Here is a 20,145-nt window from a genome sequence, read left to right as displayed (position 1 = left end):
CAGAGATATACCAGTTCCTCACCCCTCAAATTTAAAGCAACTGCATTTACAGCCAACCTTTTCCGTGAGAGAGGGGTAGTTATTTTTCTGATCTGCACGCTGAAGAATTCTGTGTAATCTGGAAGGCTGCATCATCGTTCATGATCACACTGACAGCACAATTCTATCCATGTCTACTCAGAAGTTTTAATTAATAATAATAATAATAATAATAATAATAATAATGATTATTTATTATTTATACCCCACCCATGTGGCTGGGCTTCCCCAGCCATTCTGGGCGGCTTCCAACAAAATATTAAAATACAGTAATGCATCAAACATTAAAAGCTTCCCTAAAGAGGGCTGCCTTCAGATGTCCTCTAAAAGTCTGGTAGTTGTTTTCCTCCTTGACATCTGGTGGGAGGGAGTTCCACAGGGCGGGCGCCACCACCGAGAAGGCTCTCCGTCTGGTTCCCTGTAGCTTGGCTTCTCGCAGTGAGGGAACCACTTACTCTCTGGTAAGCAGGGTTAGGACTGCAGCCTAAGACAGAGAATCAGAGAATCAGTAGAGTTGGAAGGGATCTCCAGGGTCATCTAGTCCAACCCCCTGCAATGGGGGATTGAGCTCGTGTTCTCCTGCTCTGGAGGACAGGACTCGAATCAGTGGCTTCATGTTACAAGAAAGGAGATTCTAACTAAACATCAGGAGGGAGTTTCTGACGGTCAGAGCTGTTCAGAAGTGGAAGGGATTCCCTCAGGAGGTGGTGCACTTCTCCTTCCTTGGAGGCTTTGAAGCAGAGATTGGGTGGTCACCTGTCATGGATTCTTCACCTCTGATTCCTCCATTGCAGGGGGCTGGACTAGATGACCCTAGGGGTCCCTTCCAACTTTACAATTCTGATTCTATATAATAATAATAACGCAACAGGTTTGGGGGAATGGTTTTAATGAAAGGGCTGGTGCCCTGCTATTTTTATTGTAATTATTTGTATGGATTTAATAGCATATTTTATTTTAGCAGAATATTAAAATTTAAAAGAATTTTCTATTAAAATCACGCAAATAATGTAAAGCACATACAAATATCTATATCTCTGTCTATACCCCTCAATGTCTGCTTGCTTTTCAATTGCTTTTTCTCAATGTCTTTATTTTTAATCTGTAAACTACGGAGGGTGGAAGTACAAATAAAATACATTTTGCTGATTTGGACGCTTCACCCGACGAACTTCTGCCTGCCCGCCCAGCAGCCCCAGGCGCGGCGGCCTCTTGCAACCGGAAAGAACCGTCGCCGGCTCCGCAAAGAAGCCGCCCTGGGCCTCCGACGGGGCCGGAGCGCCGCCCGAGCCGAGCCGCCCAGAGTGGCCTTGGCCGGGGAAGACGCGCGGCGGGCGGGCGGGGGAACGTTTCCAGGGCGGAACGGAGCAGCGCCGGGAAGCCGTTTCCACGCCGAGGGGAAGGATTTCGCGGCGCGCCGGCGTCCCCTGGAGGCGCCACGTGGGCGAGCAGGGAGGGAGGGAGGGAGGAGGCAGCTGGCTGGCTGGATGGCTGATTGATTGATTGATTGATTGATTGATTGATTGATTGATTGATTGATTGGCAGTCAGGCGCGTGGGTGGCTCAAGTCCCCTGGAGCCCCTTTCCTTCCTCTGCCAGGTAAGCCCAGATTTCCCCCCCCTTGGGAGAGGACCTTGTGGGGGTCACTTCGCCCTGGGGTGCGAGTGGGGGCTCGGGGCAAGTGGGGGGCATTGGGGCGAGGCTGCTTACGCGCAGAGTTTGGGGAGCTTTTCCCAGGGGGAGGCGGATCGGACCCTTTGCAAGCACAGCGCCACCCCCCCCCAGCAACCAAGGCTACAGTCCGCTCCTGTTGTTGTTTTTTTGTCCCACTTCTTTAAAAAAAATAATATTTATTAAATTTTCAGTTTTACAGGCCCAAATAAACATTTTACAAACTTTAAAATATCCAATGACTTCCCTTTCTTTTCTCTTTCCACTGTTCATTTTACATATCATACATCCCTACATATTTTACTATTGCCATTCAAATCAGTTTTCCACTTTTACATCCATCAAAAATTATTTATCTTAATGCTGCCAGCGTTTTCAGCTGTATACAGTTATCTTCCACATACAGTGGTACCTCGGGTTAAGAACTTAATTCGTTCCGGAGGTCCATTCTTAACCTGAAACTGTTCTTAACCTGAAGCACCACTTTAGCTAATGGGGCCTCCTGCTGCCACTGTGCCGCCGGAGCACAATTTCTGTTCTCATCCTGAAGCAAAGTTCTTAACCCGAGGTAATATTTCTGGGTTAGCGGAGACTGTAACCTGAAGCGTCTGTAACCCGAGGTACCACTGTATTCAATAAATGTTTTTCACTCTTTGCTCCAGCCTGCTACTGTTGTTTTTTGTCCCACTTCTGTTGAGCTGTAGCTTGAGGCTGCCCCTCCAGAGGGCAATAATCTGGTAACATCGGGGAAGCATCTCAGAACAAAGCAGAATGATATGTATAAATTGACCATTAACGCACTATTGTTTTTTCAGTCAGTCAGGAGGGGCACTCAGAAACTTTGGAGAACCACAACTTCTCCATTCATGTAGAAATGTGCTGTTGTTGCACGTGATGTTTTACATTTACGTCTGTGCTCTTTCCAGTACTCTAGTGCTTTCCACTGGCTGGATTGTGTTTTATTTGATGCTGCCTTTGGAAAAGGTTGCTGCAGTCACTAATCTGCCGGTTGTCTTAGGGCGCAGGAGGTGAAGATGCAGTCCATACGCAGCTGCGTCGTGGGAGGTCTGAGGGTGTGCTGTCGGAGGCCTCCATGCTGGACCCTGCAACTGGCTGGACCCTGTGCTTGGGCTTCCACCAGGGGCTTGGATCCTGGGGTGCCCAGCAGAGAAGCAAAGTGCAAGGGAGGCCTGGAAGATTTTCATGCTAAATTGGCGGCAGGGCCATCATTGCAGCATTTCCTACAAGACGCTGGACCTGTGCAGGAAACTCACCGTTTGCCAGCTGAAGCAGCAGAGGACTCAGCACCCTATCTTGGCTCCAGAACCCTGGCAGATGCCCCAAGAAAAGGTCTGTGTTGCTGCCTTGCTTTTTCCTGCCACACAGCACCACACACCTTCCAGAGCTGAGGATTCCTCTGGAGACTGGAACTGCAGATCCTCAATTCTGGTTTTGCAACCTGTGTGGAAAGGAGGGAGGTTGGAGTGGGCTGCAGGTGGGGATGGCAGCTTGAGTCCTTGATGCTTTGCCAATGTCATGCTCCCCTTGATTCCCAAACTCAGGCACGATGTGTCAAGAGAACATCATGTGTCATTCACACAGCAGACATCACAAACATGCTTACAAGATTATAATTTAGGCCTAAACACTTTGGAAAGAAATGCCTGAACCACAGTTCTCTCTCTATAGATACAGCCTCTTGTGTGTGCTTTGCAAGTTTAAATATCTTTATTGCATAAACAAACACATTTCTCACGGAAACACATTATTTTTGCTAGGCTAATCAGATATCTGCCTGGAGAAGACAGCTAATCAATTACAGCAGCAGATTATCTTCCTTCATCAGACACCAGCACACAGCACAATAAGGATGGTTTTCTATTCTTTGGTTAGAAATTAGTTGGGGACGAAGACTGTGGATAAGTCTTATTTCAGTTACCAGCTGCAAAACAGGAAGAACCATCCACCCATATCATGGGGTTATCGTAAACATGACATTTAAGTGTCTTTGCCGTGTTTCATAAATGGTTCAGTTTTTGATTGTTTTCATAGAATTGTAGAGTTGGAAGGGACCAAAGGGTTATCCAGTCTATCCCCCCGCAGTGCAAGAATCGGTGATGGGAATGGGAGACAGAGCGTTTGATCCCCTCCCCAAGAAACCCACCCTTTTCTCCTCCTCCTCCTCTTCTCCTCCTCCATACCCCTTGCAGTGTACCTGGAGACTTATGGCTGTCAGATGAATGTCAACGATACAGAGATCGCCTGGTCCATCCTCCAGAAAAATGGCTACCTCAGGACCAGCAGTCTGGAGGAGGTAAGCTTGGCCTCTGCAGTTGCTTGTGGCAGGGAACTGAGAGTGTGGGGATTTATGGCAGTTGGAGAAACACTTGTGATTTTCCCGTTTCGAAGCCCATGGCACATGTTGCCCTCACCAATGGCTCTCTTCCACCTTAAGGGCTAGAAAGTTTGCTTTTTCTTTTTGAAATAGAATGATCTGAGTCTGAGGGTTCTAGTCTGGCACTAGAGTTCTGTCCCACTTAGGTGGAGCATTTGACCTCGGATGCTACCCATCCGGTTTTAGAAATATTTTCTCTCCCTTTCATTTATCCCCTTCTCCTTCTCTCTTCCATTAGGCAGATGTGGTTCTCCTTGTCACATGTTCAATCAGGTACGGAAGTATTATCTGGTTTCCCAAAGGGGGGCAACAGAGGTAACCCTCGCTTATTGTGACGTGCGTTGGCGTCCTTCGGAGAAATAGTTTCCTAGCCCTGGCAGAAAAGCTGATCCTTTGCTGATCCTTCTCAGGGAGAAGGCTGAGCAGACAATCTGGAACCGCTTACGATACCTCAAGGCTCTGAAGTCCAAGCGGCCCCGATTGCAAGCGCCCTTACGGATCGGGATATTAGGTAAGGCGAAACGCCACAGCAGGGGGGATTGGCATTGGGTAGGGCATATGAAGGGGGAGAGGGTTTATTGTTTTGTTCTTGCTCTTATTTTTATTATGCACTTTGTGTTTTTATCCTGTATTTTTACGCTGTGAACCTCCCTGAGATCTACAGATGAAGGGCGGTATACAGATTGAACAAATAAATTAGAAGAAATTAACGGTTGTTGTTGTTGTCTAGTCGTTTAGTCATGTCCAACTCTTCGTGACCCCCTGGACCAGAGCACAACAGGCCCTCCTGTCTTCCACTGCCTCCAACAGTTTGGTCAAACTCATGTTTGTAGCTTCAAGAACACTGTCCCACCATCTCGTCCTCTGTCGTCCCCTTCTCCTTGTGCTCTCCATCTTTCCCAACATCAGGGACTTTTCCAGGGAGTCTTCTCATGAGGTGGCCAAAGTATTGGAGCCTCCGCTTTAGGATCTGTCCTTCCAGTGAGCACTCAGGGCTGATATCCTTCCGAATAGAGAGGTTTGATCTTCTTGCAGTCCATGGGACTCTCAAGAGTCTCCTCCAGCACCAGAATTCAAAAGCATCAATGAAATTAATGGTAAAAACAGTAAAAATATATCCTTAACATGCAGAGTATATATTTAGCAGTAAACAGTTCTCCCCTGTCTGCAGGTTGCATGGCCGAGAGGCTGAAGGAGAAGATCCTGGAGCGGGAGAAGTTAGTCGACGTCGTCGCGGGCCCTGATGCTTACCGTGACCTTCCCAGGCTCCTGGCAGTGGCCGAAACGGGCCAGCAAGCCGCCAACGTCCTTCTCTCCCTGGATGAAACTTACGCAGACATCCTGCCTGTCCACACCAGCACCAGCCCCACGTCGGCCTTCGTGTAAGTGCCGGGTGGGCTGCTTGCTCCTTCAGTCAGCCTCTGTGGGGTTGCGAGTTCAAGTGCTCTTGCACACGGGCTGCGAATCTGTTCAAAGTGACCAGAGCTCTTTGAGGTCCCAAGTCTCTCATCTTCATGCATGCACCTGCCTCCCTCTGAGTTGCAGAGCCTGGTTCTTTCTACGAGCCAAGCTCCATGGGCTACAGGCAGTTGGATCTGAAATAGCCTCATTTTAAAAATCAAGAGGCTAGCCCTCATGTTTGAATATACAATTTGAAGAAATTGCAGTTGGCAATTTCCTGAAAATACTAAAGCAGGCTAAAATTCACACTAACTTCGTAAGCATGTGGGTAGACTTGGCTGAACAGGAATTTTTTAGTAGGTGCTGAAAACCTGCCCCATAATTAATATCAGTAAAGGAAAACTCGGGCTTTAGGGACGTTCCCCAGAGTCAACTCTTGGCTCTCACACCCGTTCCTTCACGGCTCCTTTTAAGCATCCTGATTTTCCTCCCTGTCGCTTGGAGGCAAATTAGGTATTGCAATTGGAACAGACCATAGAATTTGATTTAAGGTTGATCCCATCCTTTTTGTGCAGGGGCCTTGGTGGGCCTTGGTCTGTCCAGCTGGGGAGGGGTGTCATAAGTGTCAGGAGTTCAGCCTACACTTGAGTAGGACCCTGATAGAGACACATGCCTGACTGGCATGTTCTCTCCCTCCTGGTCTTTCGTTCGGGAGCTTCAAAAGCTTTCTTCTGCCCGAACATCACAGCAACCGATGCCAACAGACACCGGCACACTTAGGGATCCGCAGAGTCTTCGCAGCTTGCGTGACAGACCTCAGCAACTCATCATTTTGGCTAATCTACTTTATTTACATATAAACACACACGGAGCACTGCAACATTGCTCCCTCTCTCTCTAGAATCAGACAGCAAAGAGAAAAAGAACAAAGGACAATAGTCCCACTTCACGGAACACAGTAACACAAACACCCTGTCTCCGTCATTTCCAACTCTGTGGAGTCCAAACATACACCGTCATGTGATAGACAACTATCCCATCACTGCAATCACGGAGCAGGAATTCTAACAATAAGAAGAGCCTGCAGGATCAGGCCAGTGGTCCATCTAGCTCAGCATCCTGGTCTCACAGGGGCCAACCAGATGCCTCTCTGGGGAAGCCAGCAAACAGGAACCCAGCTCTCTCCTCCTGTAACTGGGACTCTGTTGAGGCAGAGCGTAGCCATCTTGGCTAATAGCTGTTGATACCCTCTCCTCCATAAATTTGTCCAGTCCTCTTTTAAAGGCATTCGAATTGCTGGTCATCACTGCCTCTTGTGGGAGGGAGTTCCACCGCTTAACTTTGTGCTGTGTGAACAAGGACTTCCTTTTAGCTGTCCTGAATCTTCCAGCAAATTGGTCTGGCAGACTTGGTGTATATCTCAGTCGTGGGAGGGGAAAAGGAGACGGTGACAAACTCCCCTGCCTTGGAAGCAAACCGAAGCCAGTCTGGCCACCACCCACCCCATGGGGGACTTCTCTCTCTCACACAGGTCCATCATGCGCGGCTGCGACAACATGTGCACCTACTGCATCGTCCCCTTCACCCGCGGGCGTGAGAGGAGCCGGCCAGTGGCCTCCATCCTGCAGGAGGTGCAAGCACTCTCGGACCAGGTGACCAGCCACACTGCGAAACTCCCCTGCTGCATTGCAGGCAGGGAGGTGGGAGGAGACCTGGAAGCCAGAAGTGGGGATCTCCAGTCCCAGGGGGTGGGTATGCTCCCCCCAGGCCTCTCTGCCTGGGCCCAGCCTTATTCCTCACTGTAGCGTGTTCAATCAAAACAAGGAAGGATGGGACTCTGATTAATAGAATACACATGAGACTTGACCAGCAAGACTCTGGGAGGGGTGCGTAGAATAATAATTCCTCTCCACCCCTCGGCCCAGGTCGTTTTATTCACAAAAGAACTTTTTACACCGTGTTCGTAAGAACCAATCAGATTTCCTCTGAGCATTTCAACAAACCCCACGTGGGGACAGAGTTAAACTACCAAAAGCTAATTTAAGCATGCATACTTCTGGGGTAAATAAAACAGGACTAAAAAGGAGGAATGCATTCAGCAACCCCAGAGGTCATAAACAAGCAGTAAACATGAGAGGAAGGATGGCAAGGAAGATAGGGACCTTTATCACCTTCATGTGAAAAACTATTTCCTGGCCCTGAGATTAACAAAATCAAGGAAGGGTACATCCAAGAAACCTATTAATTTATGGCCTAGGATGCCTGGTGCAGCAACCAGCAACTGGCCAGTATCCTAGAATGCTTATACGTGCCTGTCAGGCAGAGAGAAATGGGCAGTAGAGGGAAAATGGCATAAATGTAGAACCTTGTGAGATTTGATCAGAAATTATTGTCAATCAATCAAACCCAGTCAACGCAATGCTTTCATCGCGGACACAATGGCTTGATGCATATTTTATAATTCCTCATAGTAATCCCATCTGATCACTACACTCACCATGCCGGCTTTGCAGCCTGGGATCCTCCACTCCTGAGTTTTTTTGCCTGGGCTGGAATGCTGCTGTGACCTCAGGTGATGCTTATTGCTTGCCTGGATGCAATGTAAAATGCCTTTGGTTCCTAACTTCTCCTGCCACCCTTTCCTCTGTGCCAATAATGACCCGGCTGCCTCCCTCTGCAGGGGGTGAAGGAGGTCACCCTGTTGGGCCAGAACGTCAACAGCTACCGGGACACCTCCGAGGCCCAGTTCCTCTCGGCGACCTCAACTCAGCTGAGTCGCGGCTTCAGCTCTGTCTACAAGCCCAAGCAGGGCGGGTTGCGCTTTGCGGACCTCCTGGACCGGGTGTCCGCCATCGATCCGGAAATGAGGATCCGTTTCACTTCCCCGCACCCCAAGGACTTCCCGGACGAGGTGGGTTTGGCTCCCCTTCCTCTGCTGGCCTACTGGCCAAGGGCAAGTGGTTTCCCACAGCCTGGGGTCCACTGATGGCCGCTGTGTTCTCGGCAGGTCTTCCAGCTCATGAAGGAGAGGCACAACATCTGCAAACATCTGCACCTCCCGGTCCAGAGCGGAAGCACCCGTGTCCTGGAGGCGATGAGGAGAGGGTGAGTCGGAGCTCTTGCACATTTTAGACATCCCTACTATATCATTAGGGACACAGGTGGCACTGTGGGTTAAAACACAGAGCCTAGGACTTGCCGATCAGAAGGTCGGCGGTTTGAATCCCCGTGACGGGGTGAGCTCCCGTTGCTCCATCCCTGCTCCTGCCAACCTAGCAGTTCGAAAGCACATCAAAGTGCAAGTAGATAAATAGGTACCGCTGAGGTGGGAAGATAAACGGCGTTTCTGTGCGCTGCTCTGGTTCGCCAGAAGCGGCTTAGTCATGCTGGCCACATGACCCAGAAGCTGTACACTGGCTCCCTCGGCCAGTAAAGCGAGATGAGTGCTGCAACCCCAGAGTCGGCCATGACTGGACCTAATGATCAGAGGTCCCTTTACCTTTTACTATATCATTATCAGACGGTCATTAAAAATACATATATATCATGGAATTATACAGTTGGAAGGAACTATAAGGGTCATCTAGTTCAACCCTCTGCAATGCAGGAAACCTTTTCCCCAAGTGGGGCTCAAACACACGACCCGGAGATTAAGAGTCTCATGCTCTACCGACATAGCTGTCAACGTTTCTCTTTTTTTTTAAGGGAAATTCCCTTATTCCGAATAGGATTCCTTGCAAGAAAAGGGAAAAGTTGACAGCTATGTCTACCGACCGAGCTATAAAGTGTTGCCTCCAGCTTCAGTAAAGGCGAATAAGAGCTGATGTGATAAAAGTTTATAACATTTTGCATGGCACAGACAAAGTGAATAGAGAAAGCTTTCCCCGTCTCATAAGTATCCCCTTGTGTACATGGCGTTCATTTAATAAGCCAACAATCTTCGTTAACAATTCAGTCGGGCTCTAGAGTTGGTGTCCATCTCATGCCTTCCAGACATGAAGACTTTTTTTGTTCCAAAAGTCTCTTGGAAACTGACTGCTTTTAACAAGACAGCCTTGCTGTTTTCATTGTAATTACTTGCACGGTTTTTAATAGATTTTATATTTGTATAGTTTTACTTCTATGGATGTTTAATTGCATTTTCTGTGTTTTTAGGGGTTCTTAGCTTTTATGTAAGCCACGATAAGTTCCATCTGGAAAAAGGGCAGGGTGTAAAGAAATATACTACGCCGACTGCTAGAACTTACAGACATCCATTGAAGTTGCATGTTGGAAGGTTCAGGACAGATACACTGAGTTAAGAGTTAAACTGCAGAACTCTCTCCTGCAGGAGGCAGCGACGGCCACAAACTTGGATGGCTTTTAAGAGAGGATTAGATAGATTCATGGAAAAGGGGCTATTGATAGCTACAAGTCTATTGATAGCTACAAGTCAGGATGGCTCTCCTGAAGCCGGGCTCAGAGCGGCCAACAACAATAAAAGTAACACAGTTTACATAAAATCACAATCAATTAATTGAAATGCATTCTAAAATCAGTTCATTCTAAAATCAATTCAGAGTCAAATTAACGGCCACCATTGGGCTAGAGTTCTGTGAGGATTACCGAAGGAGGGGGTCAGGCTGTGCCTTGGCCAAAGGCCAGGCGGAACAGCTCTGTCTTGCAGGCCCTGCGGAAAGATGTCAAGTCCTGCAGGGCCCTCATCTCTTGTGACAGAGCGTTCCACCAGGTCGGGGCCACGGCCGAAAAGGAACAGACATTCCGTGTCCTAATGTTGCTTCATGTTACTCAAGGCAGTTTACAATATGAAAAGATTTACATAGTTACAAACATAGCAAAGTAAATAAAACACATCAAAAACTACATAACCGAACTGAACAATTTCCACATAAAAAATAAAGATACAGAAAATTAATATCAATAACAGCAAAAAACTCCCGACAAAACTTTTCCCAAAATATCCTAGTCCTTGCTGGCGGCAGCAGCAGTTCTTATGAAGCCTGCCTGTATCTGTATGCCACAGGCTACCTAAGGCTGTACCAGTGCCTCATAACTTCACCCTCTCTGCTTCGCTCACCCAGATATACCCGGGAAGCTTACTTGGCTCTCGTACACCTCATCCGAGACTCCTTGCCAGGTTGGTTCCTCCTGTAGCCGTCATTGCTGATCCTTACTCTCCCCACTTCCCTACTGGCTTGACTTACATCTTTATGGACTTTCAGCTTCACCTGCGAGACCGTGTGAAAGTGAAGTGCCGGGGCTGAATTGCATAAGGGGTATTTCTCTGTGTTGGTGTGATGGGGAAATAGTTTTGCTTCATGGGCAAGGGAGCGCCAGGAGAGGGTGCAGGATTGGGGAGCTGAAGAAGCAGGGTGGGTTCAAGGCCAGGTGGCCAGAATGATATTAAAGACAAGGTTGCTCAAAATGTATGGTGCTGGTGGTGTCACAGATTGCATAGATTTGTAGAACGGGAAGGGACACCAAGAAGAATGTGACAGCCAAATTCTCAGGCTGTCAGATGGAAGCATAGAGCCGGCTGGGAACTGATCTGCTGCTCTCAAGACAAACGTACAGTTTTCCTTGGAACAAGGGGCTGGGCGAGAGGCTGCCATCTTCTTGCTGAGGTTTCCCCAAAATGAGAGTTTTGACGGGCACACCTCATTCCAGAGCTGAGCGAAGTTAGGGATTCCTTCCTGAGGTTTAATGGTCATAAGTGGGTTCTTGTTTTTATTTCGATTATATATTTTTGGGTTTTATATTTTGATTTTGTTCTGTGTACCGCTCTGAGACCCCCGGGTATAGAGCGGTACAGTGGTACATCGGTTTAAGAGCAGTCCTGTTTACGAACGATTCGGTTTACAAACTCCACAAAACCGGAAGCAGTGTCCGGTTTGCGAACTTGACCTTGGTCTAAGAATGGAATCTGAATGGTGGAAGGGCACAGGAGGCCTCGTTAGGGAAGGCGCACCTCGGTTTGAGAACTGTTTCGGTTTAAGAATGGATTTCTGAAACGGATTAAGTTCGTAAATTGAGGTACCACTGTATATAAATTCAGTAAATAATACGTGTGTGCTGAGACAGAAAGAACCTCCTTTTTCTTCGCTGGTTTCCACCTGCTGCACCATCCCATTTTCTCTGATTCCCGCTAAGTGTCTCACTATGCCCCCTCAACGTTGCAGATGTGACTCTCAGCAGCGACTTCATTGCTGGCTTCTGTGGGGAGACGGAAGAGGACCACCGGCAGACGCTGTCCCTCCTTTGCGAGGTCCGCTACAACACGGCCTTCATCTTTGCTTACAGCATGAGGGAGGTGAGAATGGCAGCCCCTTACTGAACGGACAAAGCAAGCACATTCTGCCTCCAAGTCCTGGGGGGGTGGGGGTGAAATCCTGGAAGGGATCCCCAACGGTCATTTAGTCCAACCCCCTGCAGTGCAGGAATCACAGTTAAAGAAGCTCTGGAAGTTGGCCAGCCAACCTCTGCTTAAGAACCTCTGAGGAGGGAGAGGCCACCACCTCCTGAGGGAATCCATTCCGCTGTCGAATGGCTCTTGCCGTCACAAAGTTCTTCCTGATGTTGCGTTGGAATGACATGAAATGACATGAAATTGACATTTCAAATGACATGAAAGGGTTCCGCCCTCCAGAGCAGGAGAAAACAAGCTTGTTCCCTCTTCCATGTGACAGCCCTTCAGATATTTGTGTTGGTTTTTTTTTTAAAAAATGTTTTCCTTATACATACTTTTATAAAGTACAATACAGTAAATCGCATAAGTCACCGAGCTTGCGACTTCCCTCCCTCCCTTCAGCGAGTATCCCTTATTTTCTTAGATCGCGTATTCTATTTTTTTAACTTATATCTGTCGTACATTGTAAGAGCTATTTCAGTCCTGCCAGTGTTTTTAAAGTTTTACAATTATCCTTTATATACACCATAAATTTACTCCCAACTTTCTTGAAACCTTTGACCGTCCTTATCCCAGATTCTTTCCATCAGTTTGGCCAGCTCCGCAAAACTCATCATTTTTGTCTGCCACTCCGCAATAGTAGGAATTTCTGGTGATTTCCAGTTTGGGACGAAGCCCTTCAGATAGTTGAAGGTTGCTGTCATATCACCTCTCTTCTTCTTTCCTCCAGGCTAAACATACCGTAATTTTCTCTCTATAAGATGCACCTTTCCCCTCCTAAAAAGTAAGAGGAAATGTGTGTGTGTGTCTTATGGAGCGAATGCAGGCTGCGCAGCTATCGCTGAAGCCAGGAGAGAGAGAGAGGGATCGCTGTGCACCGATTCCTCTCGCTCTCCTGGCTTCAAGGATAGCCACGCAAAGCCTCCTGAGCTTGGCGGGAGGAGCTCTCCCCCCGCCCTGAAGAGACTTGGCACGGCTATCCCAGAAGCCAGAACAGCAAGAGGGATTGCTGCTTTCGCTGCGCAGTGATCCCTCTTGCTGTTCTGACTTCGCTTCGCTGGAGAGCCACTGTACAGCTTCCCTCTCTGCGCAGCGCCTCTTCAGTGCTGAAGAGGCGCTGCGCAGAGAGGGAAAGCTGTGCAGCGCCCCTTCAGCAAAGCGGGAGGAGAAACGAAGCCCCTTCCGTTTCTCCTCCTGCTTTGCTGGAGAAAAGTGGGAGGAGAAATGGAAGAGGCTCTGTTTCTCCTGCTGCTTCGCTTAAGGGGCGCTGTGCAGAGAGGGAGAGAATATTTTTTTTTCCTTGTTCTCCTCTAAAACTAGGTGCATCTTATAGAGCGAAAAATACGGTAACCAGCTCCTTCAACCGTTACTCATAAGGCGTGGTTTCTAGACCCTTGATCATTTTGCACACCTTCCATCTTGTCAATATCCTTCTTGAATTGTGGTGCCCAGAACTGGACATGGGACTCCAGGTGTGGTCTGACCAAGGCTGAAGCTTATGACTTCCCTTGATCGGGACATAACTTCTATTGGCCCCTTCCAACTCTACAATTCTCTGATTCCCATTGCAGAATTTGAAGAGCCACAGAATTTTGAACGGGGTGTGTGCAGAATGCAGGTGACCCCTTTTGAACAAGGTGCAGGGCTTCTGTCTCCGAGTCATTGGCGCTTTGTTCCCCCAGAAAACCCGGGCGTTTCACCGCCTGCAGGACGACGTGCCCCCTGAAGTGAAGCAGAGGCGGCTGAAGGAGCTCATGACCGTCTTTCGCGAGGAGGCGTCCTGGGCAAACGCAGCCGCCGTGGGACGAGTGCAAGTGGTCTTGGTAGAGAGTGTGAGTGCCACTTCAATAAATGCCACAGGAGTCAAGAGGGCGGAGGCAGAGAGCGGTCTTAGTCCTCCCAGGACAGTCTATACAAGATCTCAAAGTAGCTGTCATATTACAAAAGAATTTCAGAAATAGACTGGAAAGAGAAGTTGCTGAATTGCAACTTCTTACCAAACTTAAAACCCTGGAGAAACCTGGTCTGAATAGAGACATTGGATTCTTATCTCATTATACATGATAAAGCTATTTTTAGCCATCTCACCCCTTGCTTTTTCCTGTAAGACCAATTGCAGTCGTTAACAGTCGTCAACAGGTTTACCACACCTATCGGCCAGTCACCCATTCCCACCCCCCTTCTGAGTAATACCCCTCCCCACCCTCTCACTATATATAAGGGTCTGGTGACTTCTGTTTCAGTGTATCTGAAGAAGTGTGCATGCACACAAAAGCTCATACCGATAACAAACTGAGTTGGTCTCTAAGGTGCTACTGGAAGGATTTTTTTTCATTTTGTTTCGACTAGGGCAGACCAACACGGCTACCTACCTGTAATTAGTCCTCCAATGTCTGCCTCTTCTGCACATAGTGAGTGGTGGTGTCAGGGGGTCTGCTTTTAGCATCCAAAGAGGGGAGCAGAGAGGAGAGGAGCTGACCTTGCTGTGTGTCTTCACCTCCATCGTTCAGCCCGGACACTGAGGTCCAGCTCCGAGGGCCTTCTGGCAGTTCCCTTGCTGCGAGAAGCCAAGTTACAGGGAACCAGGCAGAGGGCCTTCTTGGTGGTGGCACCTGCCCTGTGGAACACCCTCCTACCAGATGTCAAAGAGAAAAATAACTACCAAACTTTTAGAAGACATCTGAAGGCAGCCCTGTTTAGGGAAGCTTTTAATGTTTAATAGCTTATTGTGTTTTAGTGTTCTGTTGGAAGCCGCCCAGAGTGGCTGGGGAAACCCAGCCAGATGGGTGGGGTATAAATTATTATTATTATTATTATTATTATTATTATTATTATTATTATTATTATTACTTGCTACAGTATCCGGGACTGTCTTCAAGGGCAGCCCTTCGCAGAATGCATTGCAGTAATCAAGCTGGGAACATGAGAACCTAGGAAGACCCCACTGGATCCGGCCAATGGCCTATCTAGTCCAGCATGCTGTTCTCACAGCGGCTGATCACATGCCCCCATGGGAAACACGCAAGCAGGATGCAAGCGCTCTCCCCTCCTGCGGTTTCCAGCAGCTGGTATTCAGAAGCATTTAATGTCTCCAGTTGCGGAGGTGGAGCCAAGCCATCTTGGCTAGTAGGCTCTGATAGCTTTCCCCATGAATTTGTCCTATCTTCTTTTAAGGCGGCCCACTGCCTCCTGCGACAGGGAGTTCCATGGTTTAACTCTGTGCTGTGTGGAGGACTTTATTTTATCTGTCCCAAATCTCCCAACATTCAGCTTAGTTGGATATCCAAGCGTTCCAGTGTTAGGAGAGAGGAAGAAAAACTTTCCCGCTTCCTCCATTCCGTGCCTGATTTTATAAACATCTGCACGTCTCTTCTTCCTTGAGTCTTTTCTAAACAAAAAAGCCCCCAAAGCTGCAACATTCCTTCATGGGGGGGGGGGGTGTCGTTCATCTCCCTGATCATTTTGGTGTCCTGAACTGTCCTGAACTTGGAAATTTGTACGGCTGTTGCCCAAGCTTTTTTCCTCCAGGCTTAGGAATGCCTGTCAAATCCTGAAACACCCTCAATCCTAATAAATTGGATTGCTCGTATTCAGCAGTTTGGCAAACTGCCCTTCTTGGAAAGATATCCCATAAACTAAAAGTATCTGAAGGGCAGAGCATTTAATTGATATATGGCGCAAGTTTATTCCTTATACAAACATTGAGGCAAAAGGTCACTCATTGATGGCTTGTTTAAGACTCTAGAAGCTTTATGCTCAATCATGATGGAATTCACAAGTAGAGAACACTTATATTTACAAAGCTTTATTATCTGTAAAGGGAATCTTTATAAACAATATTTGATTTATCCCATTGGAGCTGTGCTATATCTTTGTACTTTTTTCCTTCTTGGCTGTGATGCTTCATGCTTTACATTTTCAATCTTTTGCCCCTCTTTGTTATGTTTGCATTATTTTGTTGTTGCTGTTGTTGTTAATTAACCAATGAAATAAATAAATTTAACACACGCCCTCCTTGCTTCCCCAGACGAGCAAACGCTCAGCCCTGGACCTGTGTGGCCGGAACGATGGCAACATCAAAGTGATCTTCCCAGACGTGGAGGTGGATGATGGCACCGGCTTGGGATCCCAAGTCCGAGTCCAGCCAGGCGATTATGTCCTGGTGAAGGTGATTGACCAGTCCCTTGCTTTTTCCTAGGTGGAAGCAAATGGTGTAAGGAGAGAGCAGCAGCTAAATGCGCTCCAAGGCCAAACGAGTCCAGCATCTTGGCCTCCTCAAGTGACCAGCCAGATGCCCTAATGGGGGAAGCCCCAAAAGGGGTATTGGGGAAGGGCAGCAGCCCCTCTCCTCACTTGGGGTCCCAGAAACTGGTATTTCAGGGCACGCCAGGGCGAGAGCCAGTATGGTGTAGTGGTTAAGAGCGGTAGTCATGTAATCTGGGGAACCGGGTTCGCGTCTCCGCTCCTCCACATGCAGCTGTTGGGGGACCTTGGGCCAGTCACACTTCTCTGAAGTCACTCAGCCCCACTCACCTCACAGAGTGTTTGTTGTGGGGGAGGAAGAGAAAGGAGATTGTTAGCTGCTTTGAGACTCCTTTGGGTAGTGATAAAGCGGGATATCAAATCCAAACTCTTCTTCTTCTTCACGCTGCCTCTGAGAGTACAAGGAGAACAGAGCCATCAGGGCTAGTGGCCACCTATGGCTATCTTCCCCCTCCATGAATTGTCTAATCCAGGAGTCAGCCAACTTTTTCAGCAGGGGGTCGGTCCACTGTCCCTCAGACCTTGTGGGGAGCCAGACTATATTTTGGAAAAAAAATATGAATGAATTCCTGTGCCCCACAAAAAGCACACATTCTACTCATGTAAAAACACCAGGCAGGCCCACAAATAACCCAGAGATGCATTTTAAACCACACATTCTACTCATGTAAAAACACCAGGCAGGCCCCAAAAATAACCTAGAGGTGCATTTTAAATAAAAATACACAATCTAGTCATGTAAAAACACACTGATTCCCACACTGGTCTAATCCTCTTTAAAAGCTATTCAGGTAGGAGACTGTCACTGCCTGCTGGAGGGAGTTCCATAGTTTACTGTACACTAGAAAAATCCTACTGCCTGATTATTTATTTATTTCACAAAATGTCTACGCTGCGTGATTGGATTTTTATTTTATTTTTTAAAAAAGTCCTTCCAAGCGGTTTACAAAAAAAGATAATTCTTCTTAGTGATAATTTTATTGTTTTAGCAGCAATAATTTAAGACTTTTCACAAAGTGAAAATGATAGGCTAAAAATGGATGAAATCTCACACCAACTTTCTAAGTGTCTGCATCAGCTTGACTAAACAAAGATGACTTATAGAGTCATCTTCCAGAGAGAGTACAGTGGTACCTCGGGTTAAGCACTTAATTCGTTGTGGAGGTCCGTTCTTAACCTGAAACTGTTCTTAACCTGAGACACCACTTTAGCTAATGGGGCCTCCTGCTGCTGCCGCGCCACCGGAGCATAATTTCTGCTCTCATCCTGAAACAAAGTTCTTAACCCGAAGCAGTATTTCTGGGTTAGCAGAGTCTGTAACCTGAAGCGTCTGTAACCCGAGGTACCACTGTACAATGAAAGCGCCTTGCCTGATATCACTAGGCAGGGAGTTCCAAAGTGTAGGCACTGCCAGTTCCACAGATTGAAGCGGTTGAGTGGTTGCATCTGGAGGTCAGGCGATCTTGCAGGTGAACTCTCCGGTTCCTTATTACGAGGGCACCTCCTAACATGCACACGCACCTTCCTTCTTTCCAGATCTCCTCTTCCAGCTCCCAGACGCTGAGGGGCATCCCACTCCGCCGAACCACACTGAAAGGATCCACAGCATTTGGAGGTGCAGACTGAAGGGGTGGGTGGAAGGGAGGAGCAGAAGGCGATTTTGGGACTGGAGACAGATCCTGGCATGTCCCAGCTCTGCTAAGAGGGTTGCTCAGTTAAATGACCTGGTCGGTCAGCCTTCCTCACCCCTCTGCCTTGCCAGGCAGGGGCCAGCGTCAGTTTTCTAGTACACCTGCCATTAGGTGGGGCCCAGCCAGCGCTCCTCCTTGCTGATGCTGTGCTTGGTTGGCATTTGTGCTGATGAGGAGACTTAAGTGGCCAGCTAAGGCTGTTGTCTTCCAAAGAGACTTGTCTGACCGGGGGGACGGGGACAGGGGGACGACCAGTATCCTTTGGTGGACAGTAGGAACATTGGCAGAAACTTAAGTCACTAATGACTTAGGCATGTCTGGATTGCTCCAGCCATACAAGTTGGCCTGTAATTATAATAATAAATAATAAATTTTATTTATACCCCGCCCTCCCCGGCCAGAGCCGGGCTCAGGGCGGCTAACACCAGTAAAATTACAGTAAAAACATAATAGGAAAACAACAACAACACCTATGTAAATGTATGTCTTCTTAAAATAAAAGCTGTTGACCCGAGTATTGTATGTTGGTTGCTTATTGCAGAACGAGGAACGATTTATAATGTTAACTCACGCTTTGATGTATTTTCTATTGGGCTATTACAGGTGACACACACAGCCCGTCAGGTCAGAACTTGGGACATGTGTCCTGTGCCACATTTTGACATTTGTGGTTGCAGCACCTAAGGGTATGTCTTACCAGGGGTCAGCAGCCTTTTTCAGCCGTGGGCCGGTCCACCGTCCCTCAGACCATGTGGGGGGCCGGACTGGGCCAAAATAAACAAGATGAATTTTAACAGGGAGAAATGTAAAGTATTGCACTTGGGCAAAAAAAATGAGAGGCACAAATACAAGATGGGTGACACCTGGCTTGAGAGCAGTACATGTGAAAAGGATCTAGGAGTCTTGGTTGACCACAAACTTGACATGAGCCAACAGTGTGATGCGGCAGCTAAAAAAGCCAATGCAATTCTGGGCTGCATCAATAGGAGTATAGCATCTAGATCAAGGGAAGTAATAGTGCCACTGTATTCTGCTCTGGTCAGACCTCACCTGGAGTACTGTGTCCAGTTCTGGGCACCACAGTTCAAGAAGGACACTGACAAACTGGAACGTGTCCAGAGGAGGGCAACCAGAATGGTCAAAGGCCTGGAAACGATGCCTTATGAGGAACGGCTAAGGGAGCTGGGCATGTTTAGCCTGGAGAAGAGGAGGTTAAGGGGTGATATGATAGCCATGTTCAAATATATAAAAGGATGTCACATAGAGGAGGGAGAAAGGTTGTTTTCTGCTGCTCCAGAGAAGCGGACACGGAGCAATGGATCCAAACTACAAGAAAGAAGATTCCACCTAAACATTAGGAAGAACTTCCTGACAGTAAGAGCTGTTCGACAGTGGAATTTGCTGCCAAGGAGTGTGTTGGAGTCTCCTTCTTTGGAGGTCTTCAAGCAGAGGCTTGACAACCATATGTCAGGAGTGCTCTGATGGTGTTTCCTGCTTGGCAGGGGGTTGGACTCGATGGCCCTTGTGGTCTCTTCCAACTCTATGATTCTATGATTCTATATTTTGGGGGGGGGGAATGAATGAATTCCTATGCCCCACAAATAACCCAGAGATGCATTTTAAATAAGAGGACACATTCTACTCTTGTAAAAACATGCTGATTCCCAGACCGTCCGTGGGCCGGATTGAGAAGGCGATTGGACCATACCCCTGGTACCCTCTTAAGCAAGCTCCACTGTTTTTGGATTGGAATCGAAATTTCTTTTATATATGCAGATATTTTATACACATTTTAATTGCATTGGGAAAGGAGATCTGGCATCTCCTTCCTCTGCCCATTTTGGACCACGTGTTTAATTAGGGTTTATGAAGGGTGGTTAGATAGATAGTAGATATGACTTAAAGTGTTTTTAGAGTTTACATTTTCTTTTCTTTACTTCATTTTCTCTTTCATTGTACACCACTTCAATAACTCTACTCTGTGAAGTGACTTATAAATCCATTGAATATAAATAAATAAGTATGCAGAGGAAACAAAAGGCTTATTAACGCAGAAAGAGGACTTTACTGCTGAAAACCTTCATGAAGGGGAAATAGCAATGCTGACATTTTGGGTAGGAAGAAATTGAGGGGGAGACAAGATAATCAGGCAAACAGTATATTTTGCTGGACACGATCCACAGGCTGATGCTTGGAATACAGGAGGAATGAGAGACGTAAACCCATCAAAGGAACCCTGTGCTCTGTTCGTCCATCAAAAGAAAGACATCAGAAGAATG

The 20,145-nt window shown here is 47.5% G+C and overlaps 1 protein-coding gene across 1 annotated transcript; it reads left to right on the top strand.

Annotated features, from left to right (window-relative positions):
• The first annotated feature begins 1,391 nt into the window (after positions 1 to 1,391).
• On the top strand, positions 1,392 to 18,378 carry CDK5RAP1 (CDK5RAP1 mitochondrial tRNA methylthiotransferase). The gene is made up of 14 exons (XM_083618704.1): positions 1,392 to 1,638; positions 2,729 to 3,060; positions 3,921 to 4,024; positions 4,344 to 4,378; positions 4,516 to 4,616; positions 5,277 to 5,487; positions 7,038 to 7,158; positions 8,187 to 8,417; positions 8,514 to 8,611; positions 10,588 to 10,643; positions 11,686 to 11,816; positions 13,595 to 13,744; positions 15,940 to 16,080; positions 17,712 to 18,378. The coding sequence occupies exons 2-14, from the start codon at positions 2,745 to 2,747 to the stop codon at positions 17,799 to 17,801; spliced, it is 1,785 nt and encodes a 594-aa protein (XP_083474830.1). The 5' UTR covers positions 1,392 to 1,638; positions 2,729 to 2,744; the 3' UTR covers positions 17,802 to 18,378.
• The last annotated feature ends 1,767 nt before the right edge of the window (positions 18,379 to 20,145 follow it).

The sequence above is a fragment of the Podarcis filfolensis genome (assembly GCF_964270895.1).
Source record: "Podarcis filfolensis genome assembly, chromosome: 6".
Taxonomy (NCBI): domain Eukaryota; kingdom Metazoa; phylum Chordata; class Lepidosauria; order Squamata; family Lacertidae; genus Podarcis; species Podarcis filfolensis.
This window is presented reverse-complemented; position numbering and strand designations above follow the sequence as displayed.